Below are 14,502 nucleotides of genomic sequence, written 5' to 3' on the forward strand. Positions count from 1 at the left end.
CAACACAGACAACAGGAGCTATTGGTTACCGTACATGTCTCTTCTTTTTGTTGATGCATGATCTAAAGCAATTTCATTGTCTAAAAATGTTCTAGTGACAAAAGGAGAGCTTTAAAAAGTAAGTTTGCAGTTGCCAGCTGCCAGCAGATATTGTTCAGGTCTGACCCAGCTCAGAAAACTCAAATTTTCAGTAACACAAGGACTTGTGTGAAATCACACTGTCTGAGCCACAGCTACTCCATTTTGACTTTTAATTGTAGTTTTCTCCTTAATGGCCACAGCAGCACCATTAGTGATGCCAGTGTTTTACTAGGTATGAGAAGAGGCAAGAATTGAGGGATCATAAAAATCTTCTCAAATCTTCTGAAAGTACACCCGCTCCGCCCTTCATGCTCCCTCTTGTGGGAGAATTCTTCATCTTTCCTGTCTTCTCTGGTCTTACAGTTTGGCCACTGAGCGCAACGAGCCAACTCATGGGAAAAGATCCCAATGCTGGGAAAGACTGAGGGCAAAAGAAGGGAACGCAGAGCATGAGATGACTGGATGGCGTCACTGACTCAAGCAATGGACGTGAATCTGAGCAAACTCCCGGTGACGGTGAAGGACGGGGAAGCCTGGCGGGCTGCAGTCCAGGGGCTGCAAAAGGGTGAACACGCCTTAGAAAAACAGCAGACCGGCCAGGCTACCTCCTGGAAACCTGTCTCTGGATTCGCAGAAGGTGGCGCTAGGGCTCCAGTCTGCTGAGCCTGCCCATTGTCTATTGAATTCCCATGGGCGCTGCAGGCGGAGGGTCCCACGGGGAGCCCCCGGGAGCGGGGGCAGGTGTGGGTCCGGCACTCGGGGCGCGGAGGGTGCCCGTGGAACAGGTGGCGCTAGTGGTAAGGAACCCGCCTGCCAACGCAGGAGACGTGAGACACAGGTGGGGTCCCTGGGCTGGCAAGATGCCCTGGAGGAGGGCATGGCAGCCCACTCCAGTGTTCCTGCCTGAAGAATCCCTGCACAGAGGAGCCTGGCGGGCTACAGAGGGTCGGACGTCTGAGGTGACCTGCCCGCAGCAGGGAGATTCCTGGGTGTGGTTTGCCCAGAGGCTCTTGTGTTGAGGGCAGTCACTTCTTTTGAAATGTTTATCTTTCAAAGGTAAGAAGTTTATCTACCTCTTTACCAAAACCCTTCCTCAAGCCCTTCCTCTCCCTCGTCATGGGGGTCCCCCCTCAGGTCTCCAGCGCTGCTGGAGAGAAACAGGTGTCCCCAGGGATGTCTGCAGAGCTACGGCAGCTTTTTCTGTGGTGGGAGATCAACCCCATGGGATGTTTGATTGTGAGGGGGAGGGGAAAGCGTCTGCTACTTGAGCCTTGATCAGACTCCTTTTTTTTTGTCTCCAGAATCCTACTTCCCTCCTCCCCACAAGTGAAGGCCCCACGCATAGTCTCTTCAGTCCTGTCCGACTCTTTGCAACCCCATGGACTGCAGCCCACCAGGCTCTTCCGTCCATGGCGATTCTCCAGGCAAGAGTACTGGAGTGGGTTGCCATGTCCTCCTCCAGGGGATCCTCGCAACCCAGGGATCAAACCCGTGACTCCTGTGTCTCCTGCATTGGCAGGCGGATTCTCTACCGCTGAGCCACGGGGGGAAGCCCCTAGTGAAGGCTGACCTTCTCCAAATCCCCTTCCTTGCATGGAATCTCTAGGTCAGTACTCTCTGGGTTCCCACCACCACCACCACTGCTGGCAGCATCACCATCAGAGGGGTCTGGGCAGGTTCCCTGACTCTGTAGGTTCTGCAGCCCATAGTGAGGTCTGTCCGCCTGTGACCTAGACACACAGCCCCTTGGGCAGATGGTGCTGTGTCCCCCACACCCACAGAGGTGCTTTTCCTCCTGAGTGGATGTCTAACTCATTGTTTATTTATTTATTGAGATAGACTTGGTTTATAATATTAGTTTTAGGTACACTCCATAGTGATTTGGTATTTTTATAGATGCTGTATAATATTATATGTGGAATCTGAAAAAATAATACAAATGAATGTATATAGCAAAATAGAAACAGCCTCACCTAACTTACTTCACCTAACTACTGGCCATCTGTGAAGAGAGGGAAGGGGGAAGGGGCAAAGTGACGGTATGGGATTAGATACAAATTACTATGTATAAAATATGTAATCAGTAAGGATATGTTATGGAGCATAAGGAATTATAGCCATTTTCCTGTAATAACTTCCACTGGAGTATCATCTGTAAAATACCAAATCACTGTGCTATATATTTGAAACTAGTGTTATATTGTAAATCAACGATACTTCAATTTTTTTTAGTTGATAGCAATTTCTACAAATTTATTTATTTTTAATTGGATATAACTCAGTTTTTAAAAATACTGGTATCACATAGTTCACAATTCTTTACTTTTTTAACTGGAAAGTGAAGTTTCTAAGGGTTAAAAATTCTGATTGATACATGTAATTAAAACGACTAAAAAAGGCAAACACCTTTGTGTGCAAGGAACTGTTTCAAAAGTTATAAGGAGACCACTGCATCCTACTCCATCTGTATTTTAATTCATCTAATCGATGGACATGAGTTTGAGTGAACTCTGGGAGTTGGTGATGGACAGGGAGGCCTGGCGTGCTGTGATTCACGGGGTCGCAAAGAGTCGGACACGACTGAACTGAACTGGACTGAACTGGACTGAGCTGGACTGGACTGAGTGGCTTGTTTCTCAGTTTCCTGACCTGCACCCTCCTTCACTCTACTGCAGCTGTTCATCCCACAGACGACCCTCTACTTTGCTAATATCAGTATCCTGAAGGTCCACAATCTCAGTTTCAAGCACCCTGTTCTGCAATAACTCTTAATCATGTCTATCCAGTTTGGCCTCCTATCTTTCAGTTCCACTCAGTTGTAACAATTTGTCCTCCAACCATTACTTACCACTTCTTTCCCACACCTCTGACAATGCAGGTTTTTTTCTTTTTAAATTAAGAACTTTCCTTCATCAACTCTAGTATGTAACTCTAAGAGTTTGTAACAGAAAACTAAAGAAAGACAATCATTTCCCCCAAGTTACACTATGTCCCAATAAATCTGGGGGGAAAGGGAAAATTGATGGTTTCTTTCTATCATGATGAAATGAGCCACTTTACCTGTTGTTTTTCTCCTCTTCCTAAAGTCTGCTTCATCTGATAGCAATATAGCTGCCCGGGTGCCTTGTGCCGCTGTTTGCAAAGGCTATCTGTTCCCTTCCTTTTACTTCCGACTTGTTTGTTTCCTAGGATTTCAAGTGCAGCACTGGACACAGCACACAGGTGCCTGCCTTTCCTCCCCCTGTGGCGATTTTTGTGTGTTTGCTGGAGAGAGCCCCAAGGAAGAGCTTCTCTAACATTTGTCTATTGTTGGTTATGCCGGGTCTTCGCCGCTGCGCCTGGGCGCTGCTCTAGCTGCGGGCACGGGCTGCTCAGTGCGGCAGCTTCTCTTGTTGCGGAGCCTGGGCTTCGTGGGCTCAGGAGCTGCAATGCGCGGGCCCAGGTGCCCGTGGCATGTGGAATTCTCCCGAACCACAGATCGAACCAGTATCCCTGCGCTGGCAGGCAGATTCCCAACCCCTGGGCTCTAGGGGAAGTCCCGAGGAAGAGCTTCTTGGGTGCAGGTTGATATTTTATTTCTTCCTCCAGTTGCTGACTGCTTTGTTGTACAGTCTTTGTGAAATGTCATCTTGCTGCACACTTAACCAAGCAGGCGCTATTTTCTATGTATGTTATGCTTTGAAAAGAGTACTTAAAAATTAGACAACTATAAGGTCGTTTGTCCACTGGCAATAAATATAGGCCCCTAAATGCATTTCACCTTCACACCTCACAGAGGCCCAAAGGGCCCTGTGAACCCGCAGATCCTCCCGTGCATGGAGGGACTCCACACAGCAGCTGTTTCCTGTGGTTAAGACCATTCATCATTAGGGGTGTTTTTGTCAAGAGTCTGGGAGGCGGAGGCTGGTGGCTATGGCTCATTGTTCTCCTCCAAGCTGTGTCGGATCCCGTATCCAAAGTATATGGCAAGTCCTAGTAGGGAGATGAGACAGTGAGGAGGGAAGGCAGGCACTCTCCTCATTCCCAAATGCCCAGCAGGCCTCCACTATGGTATCTGACACGGTGATGGGGAGAGGTGGTAGGAAGAGGGTTGGATTCAGTCACTCAAGAGGCCTCTTTATCCCAGGAAGCTACTTACCAACGGCATTCCAGACACTAAATTGGGCCCATGTCCGAGAGGTTATCTGTGTCATCATGTAAACCTTCACAAAGATGCTCACCAGTGGGAGGACAGGCAGAGCAGGGACCTGTGAGCAGAGTCAGTTCATCCCTGGACACAGCCCAGACGTCTGAAAAGGAGACCCGACCCCACATGTGGATGGGAGACTCCAGTCCTAGTCCAGCTATGTGTTCGGTGCCTACTCATACAGTGTTTTCAAAGCACTGAGTATGAATCAGGGAAGGGTCCACTGGTTTCAGCAACTCCCCTTCTTCCCTGGTCCAGCGAAGGATGTTTCGACCTCAAAGCACACAGACCTGCTTCACTCAAGGGGGACACTTTGGACACATAAGGTCACCTACCCTGAACATAAGAGGAGAGGGGCTCTGGGGCTGCCTCCAGATGATGGCCGTGACCCCAGTGATGAGCAGCAGCAGCAGCACAGCCACAGTTGTGAGCACAGGGTCTCCAGAGAACACCTGGCTGGGCCACTGGGCCAGGATCTGGCTCAGGATTATCAGCAGGAGAACTGCAGGGGTCAAGGTGGAGGAGAACAGGCGGGACCCAGAAGACAAAGACGTCAGGACCTCGGTCACACCCCTCCCCAGGCTGCCCACATCAGGAAGGGCCATTGTATCTCTAGGACTCTTCAACTGACAAATACACACTCCTACCCTATCCTGTCAGTTTCAGAATATGACTGAAGGGAAATCCCACTGCTCACCAAGCAGGAAGGCACATCCGTAGACAATCTGTCCAGATTTCTGGGTGGGGGTGATGCTGGGAGGGAACCACAGACTCTTCAGAATGTTTGAGGTTCCTGCTTTAGGTTCAGTTTCCAAAGGATTTTCTTTGGTTTCAGGCTCCATCTCAGTTTCTTCCTCTGTTTTCTCCTCGCTGAAATCCTGATCTGGCTGGTACCTACATTAGAGAGGTCAAGGCAGTGTGTACAGCAGGGCATAATCATTTAACACCACACAGCCTAATCCATAACTGCCCTGCCTTCAGCCTAACAGGACATTTAGAAAACACAGCTTGAGGGCAGAAGACCATCACCTCCCCACGAGACCCCTCCAACCAAGGTGTCGTGAAGGAGTCTCACCTGAGAACGAGAACAGAAAACGTCCCGAGGGCATAAGCAAGCAGGACCCCAATTAACATGAGTTCCACAATATCAAGGAGGTCGAAGAGTAAAGCCAAGACCCCTGGAACGAGGGCACAAACAAGGTGGAGAAGGGAGTGAGAGGCTGGAGGAAATAGCCAAGCCAAGGAACTTGATCAAAGGAGGAGTGAGTGTTTGTCTACCTGCCAGAGTTCCAAAAACCACGATGGTAACGATGGGGGTCTTTGTGCGGGCGTGGATCCGGGTAAGTCCCCGGAAAAGCAGTCCGTCGTCTGCCATTTCACAGATCAACTGAGACATGACAAACATGGCGCCCAGGAGGCTGGAAGAGAAAACGGGAACTTTGTGCGGACGCGGAGAGGCGGGCCAGACCTGGGCTTCTGCTCCCTAGTCTGCGCCGGGTACTGTGTCTTGCTCTCTTGTCTCTGGATGCCAATGGAAAGACGATCTGAGAATCTCACAGCAGACGGGGAGAAAGCTTTGACACTGACCTGTATAAAAGAGCACACAGGAAGACGACAGCCATGATATATCTGGCTGGGTCCCACCCGACCTGGAGGAACGCCTGCGGTAAGGGGTTGTAAGGGTGAATCTGGTAGTAGGGCACCATGAGGGTGAGTGCCGCTGAGACGCCGAAATACGCCACAAAGCAGATGAAAATGGAGATCGCCATGCTCAAGGGGATGGAACGCTGAGGATTTCGGGCTTCTTTGCCTGCAGGAGAGGAGGAAGGACTGGGTCAGGAAAACACACGGAACTGAAATCAGAAAAAACCCTTTCCTTTTGCACCTCCAAAACTTGGTTCATCTTCTAGCAACTCCTGTGCCCAAAGGCAGCCCAAACGGTGCCCACACCCACAACGGGACACGCCATGACCATGTTACCTGTAGTGACAATGGCTTCAACACCAAAATACGCGTAGAAACACAGAGCTGCTCCTTGAAGAATCCCATCAAGGCCAAAGGGCACAAACCCTCCAGAACCCAGAGGGCCCAAGCTATGGTGAGAGAAGGAGTGAGAAGGAACGTGAGCGAGGTGAGTTCAGCCATCTCTGCTGGACTCCCCGTTTAATACCATGGGTCCCGGACTCTAGGATTCTCACCATTGGATCCGTCAGCCCAGATCTCTTTAGTCTCAACCATATTTCCAGCTCTGCACCTCCTCCCCCTCCAGGCATTATGATGGCCTAGAGGACCCTCCTAACCTATAGATGTCACTGGATCCAGATGTGTTTCGTCTGTAGTCCTGCTCTGTGAGCTGCCAGTTGTGCGGGTCTCCCTTAATGAAGCCGGAGACGATCATGATGACGGGAATTGAGAGGTTCATGGCTGTGAACGCTTTGATAACCAGGGCTGACACTTGAGCTCCCAGAACCAGTACTCCTGTGGGAGAGATGGAATATGAAACATCCAGAATAATCAAGTCCATAGACACAGAAAGCAGACTAGTGATTGCTGAGGGCTGGGTGGCAGGGGGCGTTGGCAGATGGGCTGCTCAATGGGTTACAGGGTTTCCTTTAGGAGTGATGAACATGTTTGCAATCAGAGAGAGGGTATGGTTGCCCAATATTGTGACTGTACTGGGTGCCACCAAATTATATACTTTCAGATGGTTAATTTCTTATTGTGGTGATCGTCTTGGCAATAAGCCTATCAAAACTTTGCACTGGACACCTTGACTTATACAAAGTTATACCTCAGTTATATCTCAGTAAAGCTGGGAAAGAATAATAGAAGAGTTAATTTTATGCTATCATAATATCCTCTCAATTAAAAAACAATCTTTGATCTCAGTCCAGAGGAAGAAACTTGTTGGTCTAAGTAAATGTTTATGAGCAAGGGTGATTTTGTCCACCAAGCAGCTGGCACTGTCTGCAGACATTCTGATTGTCCTAGTCTGGGGGGAGGGCGGGCATCCCTGGTGTCTAGTGATTTAAGGCCAGGGATGCCACTCAACACCCCACAATGGTTTTCTTAAAACCCTACCATGCACAGGAGAGCCCCCCACACCAAGAATGATACAGCCCAAATTGTCAACGGTGCCAAGGATAAAAAACAACAGTGTGTGTCCTCCCCTCCTGCCACCTTTCCTTCCAGCCCTAACCCCCCACGTTCTGCCGCCCAAGCCTCCCCCCGCTCCTGCTCCACACCCCACTCTTCTCATATCCTGCCCCTGTCCCTTCTCACCGACCATCACCAGCACCACAGACAGAGCGACAAAGTCTGGGAACGTGGCCAGGAAAGAGGGCAAATATGGAGAGAAAGTTCCCTGTAATGCCTGAGACATGTGGTTCCCAATCAGACTGTCAAAGGCGATGCTCCAGGCCTTGGACACGCAGGCAGTGGCTGCAGAAGCAGAAAGAATATTCATTAACAAAACTACCTGATCCCCTACCATGTGACATGGGCTTCCCAGGGGGCACTAGTGGTTAAAAAAAAAAAAAAAAAAACTCACCTGCGAATGCAGGAGACATAAGAGAAGTAGGTTCAATCCCTGGGTCGGGAAGAACCCCTGGAGGAGGGCGTGACAACCCACTCCAGTATTCTTGCCTGGAGAATTCCATGGACAAGGGAGCCTAGTAGGCTACAGTTCATGGAGTCTCAAAGAGTCGGACATGACTGAAGCACCTTAGCACACATGCACCCACCATGTGACATAGGATGTGTTTTTTAAAAAATAGACAAAGTACTTAACCACAAAGAGTTATCTCTTCTTCGGGTGGGACGAGCAGACCCAGGTAACTTAAAAAATAGATCAACTATGCAATATGCTAGGTGAAAACAAATATTATGCAGGAAAAGAACACAGGGAAATAGGAACTGGGGTACTGGGAGATGAGGGTTGAAAAGGTGGTGGTAAAGGAAAATCCTACAAAGACAATAGCTAAGCAAAGACTTGAAAATGGTAAGGGAATGAGCTGTGGGCCAAGCCTCCCTCTCACCCACACCCTAGGTTCCCTTTCCTTCTGGATTCGTGGTCCATCATTAAAGAAAAACAGGATAGAGCTGAGTCGAATGAAGTTGTGGGGTTTTCCTGCCACTATTATCCCCTTCCCCCTGCAAGTCCAATCATAAAGTACCTATGAACAAATGAAGACCTCCCTCTCAATCTGGCTTCCTGATCTTAAGCCCCACACCTTCCCCCCGCCATCCTCTCACCAACAATTAAGGATAGGATGAGGTTCCAGCCAGTGATGAAGGCGCACAGCTGACCCATGGTGACGTAGTTGTAGAGATACACAGAACCGGAACGTGGTACCCGGGCCGCCAGCTCCGCATAGCAGAGGCCGGACAACAGAGATGACAGGCCGGCCAGCAGGAAGCAGATGATAATCGCCGGCCCAGCTGTGTATGTGGCCACTGCACCAGCCACAATGTACACGCCGGCTCCCAGGCTTCTGCCCACACCCAAGGCCACCAGGTCCATAGTGTTCAGACGTCGGGCCATGCGCCTCTCAGACCCCTCCCTGGGCTCCAGCAGCCGCCGGCGGACCAGCTTCTGACCAAACTGGTGAACAGCCTGACACCACATCCTAGACACAGTTGAGGCTTCGATCTGCTGAGAAAACAACACAGGAAGCCGTCAACAGTGTCCGCCTGCCCTTGGCCCTGGGAGGGCAATTCCGAGGAGCGATGGAATGATGGGGAGCAGGTGGTAAGATGACACGTTGAACAAGTTCTCCATCTCTGAGATTTGGTTTCTTAAACATAAATGAAACTCTTTATATGCTTCAAAGTTACTGGAAGGGTTGTTTGAAGAGCAGCAAGGTGGAGGAGACTTTGTCACTCTAAAATGCGCCACTTTGGTAGGTTGACTGTTTTGTGCGTGCGTGCATGCTAAGTCACTAAGTTGTGTCCAACTCTTTGCGACCCTATGGACTGTAGCCCACCAGCCTCCTCTGTCCATGAGCTGAAGGCGATTCAGACCCTATGGGCTGCAGCCTCAAGAAAAATTCCTTGCCTCTCACTCAACTGATCAGAATAATTCAGCTTACAGTGCCTATGTCAGGAAGAGAGCTACTTCCAGAGAGAACTTCTTGTCTTAGAAAGATGTCAGCGAGGAGAGGCAAACATTTGTCAATTATTCATTTGCTCATCTCATCTTCTGTAGCCGAGTGGGGCTGATCTCAGAGAGAGACAGAGAGTCCTGGGCGAGCGGTGGCTTGACGTGAAGTCTACGTTCTCTGCTCAGGAATTGGACTTGGGAAGCCTGGATGAAAACCAGGAATCCTAGCCACTCACCCACCCGGGGCTAGAGGCTAGAGACAAGGTTCCCCTGACTTTTGCCCCCGCCCCGTGAAAAATGTATTTTCACCCAGGCAAAAACTGCTTAAAAAATAAAAATAAGAAAAGCGGTTTATTATTAGAGCCACAACAAGCAGGAGAGCACACAGAGAAAGAGTTTGGTTAGAAGAAGCAAGGCAGAGTTACACACCTGCAGACAAATGGTGTGGGCCTTCCCCCTAGTGAGGAGGAGCCCCATAAAGAAGCAGGCAAATCGTTCGTAGAGGGCAGCTCCTCCAGGTTTGTTTGACTTTGTTCAATTATCTGGTTTCTTTTTCCACACCTGCCCTGCCTTAGGACCCTCCCTAAAACTCATGTGCAACTCTTTTCCAAGATGGATTCTAGTCCAGAGCCATATAAAGGAGGTTCTTAGCATCCATCTCTTATTAAGAGGTGACACTCCCTCTTTTTAACCCCCAAGGAACCTTTCTGTGCTTGTGCAGTATCTCCTTTGCCCCAAGGGTGGAAAATATGTGACCTCGTGACCTTTTAGTCAGTGTTAAGCCATGCCATAATTGGAGTCTTAAAGTGTTCCCAGGAGGCAAAGTCCAGCTGGTTACTCTCTTCCTGGTATTTCTGTCTTGAAGTGTGAACAGGAGGTGGATTGTAAATCTCCAGCATAGCGCCCACCCACCTCCTTCCCCAGGAAAGGTAAACGGGAGGCTGGTGAGAAATGCCGAGCCTTGACCCATCTATCTCATGTCTTGCTTGGGAGGCCACTCTGGTTCGACGCTTTGACCGAGCTGCGCTAGAGTCCGTCCCTCCTTACAAATTCCATCTCATTTTGACCCAAACCAGATTTCCATTTCTCTCAGCAAGCGATGAAACAGGGAGCTCTCAGGTTCAGGACCCTTGGCGTGAAGCTACGACCTGAGCTCTCTAATCACCAAGTCTCTTAAATAATCACACTTGTCAAGGAGCGGAGGGAATAATGATAACTATTTTCCCTGTATCGTTCAGGAAAGGAAGACAAAGGTGGTGTGCATTTTGTGCAAAATCAGACAAGCTGGTATGTAGTGGAGCTGGATTTGAACCTGTAGACATGGCTGATTTCAGGTTCATTGAGCACGTAGGTTCCTTCACACTGACTCTGGTATAACTCCTCAAGGGTCTCTGACTAAATTCCCAAAAGACTTCTCAAGGACAAGAAAGCCAAGTCAAATGCCTGCCATCAGAATTCACTAAGTGGATTTCTTTCTACTAGAGATCCCCAAAATATTTTTAAATTCCTGCACATGTCCGCAGATAGTCCATTTCATTTACCCACTAAGGCTGTTCATAATCTGATTTCTGGAGTGACTAGCCTGAGACAAAAGAAAAATGTTTTAATTTTACCCATAGGTGTAAATTACCAAAGTGTTGTAAATCATACGTAGCTTCATGAGAACAGCTGCTTTATGTCTGAAAAAATAGTAATTAGAAGCCAATCATAATATGTCAGACAAAAGTCATAAAAATTATAATCATATTTAGCATTTAATTTGTGGGTATTAGTCACTCAGTTGTGTCCAAATCTTTGCAACCCCATGGACTGCAGCCCGCGAGACTCCTCTGTCCATGGGATTTCCCAGGCAAGAATACTGGAGTGAGCTGCCATTTCCTCCTCTAGGGCATCTTCCAGACCCAGGGATCAAGCCCAGGTCTCCTGCACTGCAGGCAGATTCTTACCGTCTGAGCCACCAGGGAAGCCCAGCATTCATTTAATGCTGGGTAATTCACTTCTGTTCCATGTGAGTCCAGTTTTTCTGTTAGTTCTGTTGACCTGGCCTGGTGATTAAGGATAACGGTGGCAGTGAAAGTTTCAAGAAGTTTGTGAGGTTTTGGTTAAGGCTGGTGTGATTTGTCCAGTGAGGTGAGTACCTTGATTACTGGATATTGTGGAAGGCATAGCCCAAGTGGAAAACATTAAATTTTTTTATAATTTTCTTTTCATTTTAAAGGCATCAGTCCTGCAGCCAGGAAAGACTTAAACCCATCATATAAAAATGAGATTTGCCAGGCAGCCAGGAAAAGCTGGGCAGTCATCTTGGGTGTCCCAGAGCCCTGAATGTTTAATCAACAGTCATTGTTTCAGTTCAGTTCATTGGCTCAGTCGTGTCCGACTCTTTGCGACCCCATGAATCACAGCACGCCAGGCCTCCCCGTCTACCACCAACTCCCAGAGTTCACTCAAACTCGTGTCCATCGAGTCGGTGATGCCATCCAGCCACCTCATCCTCTTACCCATTTTAAATCCCCTCAGTTAGGAGTAGACTGTTGCCACTCTCTTAACTGGTAGCTCAGACGGTAAAAATCTGCCTGCAGTGCAGGAGACTCATGTTCGATCCCTGCGTTGAAAAGATCGCCTGGAGAAGGGAATGGCAACCCACTCCAGTACTCTTGCCTGCAGAATCCCATGGACAGAGGAGCCTGGCGGGCTGCAGTCTATGGGGTCGCAGAGAGTCGGACACGACTGAGTGACTAACACTTTGACTTTCAGTTGCTATGCTTCAAGGATATCGAGGTTGCAAAATTCTGACAATAAAGGTTAAGTTTTGTAGAAGCAGACCGAACTTTATCTCCATGTGCCGAAATCTTCAGAGATCACTGTGAAATATTCCTTATTTTCTCAGCCGAAGTAACGAAAGATCTCAAAAGCAAATACAAATCACTTAGACCCAAAGAGTTCACACAGTCTGTTATCAAAAGCAGCGCTCCAAGAAAACACTGTTGTCTTAACAGACAGAGAAAACCATACTCCAGTGTGGCAACAGCTTACTGTTAATAACAACATCTATTTACCTAATTAATTTTAATTCAGTTTTAGAAAGCCCTCTCTACAGATCTTGAAGAGGTAGCACTTTTGGAAAGGCATCAGAGTGAAACCATAACTAGATATAAAAAGAGACTTGGCAAGTCATGTTTAAAGTCTGACTATGAACTTCCCTGCCGAGTCCAGGGGTAAAGAATCCACCTGAAAATGCAGTTGGATCCCTGAATGGAAGCTTCCACGTGCTGTCATGCAATGAAGACAACGCACCGCAAACCACGGAAGCCTGCACCGTGGAGCCCCGGTTCCGCAGAAAGAGACATGACCACGAAGGGAAGCCTGTAAACCGCAACTGGAGAACTGCCCCCTCTCAGACAGGTAGAGAAAGCCAGCCCCCAGCGACAAAAAGCAGACACAGCCAAATATTAAATCAATTAATTAAACAGTTTCTAGGGGAGTTCACATTTAAAATTTGATTACAATGCTATTGACAAAGTAGCCGGCTTACTGCTGTGACTTAAAACACTCTCAGAAAATAACCGGAATTATGCCTGAAAACGTTGCACTTGTTTGTGTGGCATCTAAGGTAAAGTTGAAGGGGACTTCAAGCTTAGATGAAAAAGAAGCTTTGGAAGTGAAAGTGTTAATGGCTCAGTTCTGTCCAACTCTTTGTGACGCCGTGGACTGTAGCTTGCTAGGCTTCTCTACTCATTGAATTTTCCAGGCAAGAACACTGGAGTGAGTTTCCATTCTCTTCTCCAGGGATCTTCCAACCCAGTGATCGAACCAGGGTTTTCTCCAGTAAAGTAGGAAAGAAAATCACAGGATAAAAAGAGAAAAGCGCAGTGTGTGTGCTGGTGGGCTGCTTGAAAAGAAATCTACTGGAGGACCCGGGGATGTAATTTTTCTACCGCCCCTAGGAAATGAAGTGTGGCGTGTAGCAGGGAGCAGTTTGCTGATGGTGCCAACGATGAGCCCCTGCACACGGCTCGCGGTCTTGATGAGGACGCTCTGCTGGGCTGAGGACGCGCTGGGGGTTGTGTTTCAAGGAGACGAGAGACACAGGGAGAGAGGACAGAGGGCAGCGGAACGTGGGCTCCCTCGCTGAGCGGATCTGGACTGAAACCTGTGGGCCCTGGAAGCAGAGAGTGAGAGCAAGTCCTCGGGGGGGAGACACTCTGAGGCCTCCAGCCAGCAGTCTGCGGAGACCTGCGTTTACCTTGAGGTCCTGGGTTTCAGCATGAGATGTTCTCGGAGAGAGTCAGCCGAGAGCGCTGGCTTAGCTCTGTGCACAGGTACTGAAGCCGGGTGGCCTGGGGGAAAACCAGGACTCCTAGCCGCTCGTCCTCCAGGGGCCAGAGGCTAGAGACAAGGTTCCCCTGACTCTATTCCCCATTGAAAAATGCATTTTCAAGGAGGCAAAAATTTTTTTAAAAAATCTAAAACAGGTACAAAGTGTATTATTAGAGACTCAGCACAACAAGAGAGCCCTCAGAGGAAGTGTGTTCGGTTAAGACAGAAGCGAGGCAGAGACTCACACCCGAGAAAAAGAGTGTGGGCGTCCTCCCGGGAGGAGGAGCCCCATAACCCAACAAAGCCAGTAAAACCACTCATAGGGCAGTTCTTCTGGGTTTGTTTATATTTAGCCAATATCCGCTTTCTTTTAACACACCTGCCCTGCCCTTGAACCCTCATTGACTTGACTGTGCAACTTTTTTCCAAGATGGGTTCCAGTCGGGAGGCCATGGGATGGGGTGGGTCCCAGAACCTCCTACTATGGGGGGATGCTCTCCTCCCCTCTGACCCTCGACTTGTGCCGTGTCTCCCTGGCCACAAGGCTGGGAAATCTGCAACTCTTGACGTCTAAATCAAAGAGGCTTCAGCCCTGCCACAGGTGTTGCCTGAAGGTGTTCCCAGGAGACAAAGTCCAGCCGCTCCCTCTGTTCTTGTCGTTTCCCTCTCGAAGTGCCAACGCGAGGCTGGTTGTAAATGTCCAGCCTAGAGCCCCCCTGCCTCCTCCTCAGGAAATGTAAACAGGAGTCTAATTGTAAATGCCCAGCCTGGAGCCCACTAGCTCCTACCTCAGGACCACATGGGGCTCCTGGGA

General features: G+C 48.9%; 1 protein-coding gene across 1 annotated transcript; it reads right to left on the reverse strand.

Moving 5' to 3' along the window:
- Positions 1–365: 365 nt before the first annotated feature.
- Positions 366–13,905, reverse strand: LOC129546171 (cationic amino acid transporter 3-like). Its single transcript, XM_055411023.2, has 12 exons — positions 13,615–13,905; positions 8,522–8,921; positions 7,550–7,708; positions 6,568–6,745; positions 6,248–6,360; positions 5,855–6,077; positions 5,546–5,685; positions 5,343–5,445; positions 4,965–5,161; positions 4,603–4,769; positions 4,220–4,328; positions 366–4,053 (listed from the first exon to the last, which is right to left on the reverse strand). The coding sequence occupies exons 2-12, from the start codon at positions 8,892–8,894 to the stop codon at positions 3,992–3,994; spliced, it is 1,824 nt and encodes a 607-aa protein (XP_055266998.2). The 5' UTR covers positions 8,895–8,921; positions 13,615–13,905; the 3' UTR covers positions 366–3,991.
- Between the last annotated feature and the right edge of the window lie 597 nt (positions 13,906–14,502).

This window comes from Moschus berezovskii, chromosome 22 (assembly GCF_049115385.1).
Source record: "Moschus berezovskii isolate FMDL1 chromosome 22, NW_MosBer_1.0, whole genome shotgun sequence".
Classification (NCBI taxonomy): Eukaryota; Metazoa; Chordata; class Mammalia; order Artiodactyla; family Moschidae; genus Moschus; species Moschus berezovskii.

Excerpts from the sequence above, each read along its gene's own strand:
- LOC129546171 (XM_055411023.2), bottom strand. The coding sequence starts at position 8,894 with ATGTGGTGTCAGGCTGTTCACCAGTTTGGTCAGAAGCTGGTCCGCCGG. Across the intron at positions 7,709-8,521 it reads CATCCTATCCTTAATTGTTG|CCACTGCCTGCGTGTCCAAG; the intron begins GTGAGAGGATGG and ends CTGCTTCTGCAG. Across the intron at positions 5,446-5,545 it reads GGTTTTTGGAACTCTGGCAG|GGGTCTTGGCTTTACTCTTC; the intron begins GTAGACAAACAC and ends CCCTCGTTCCAG.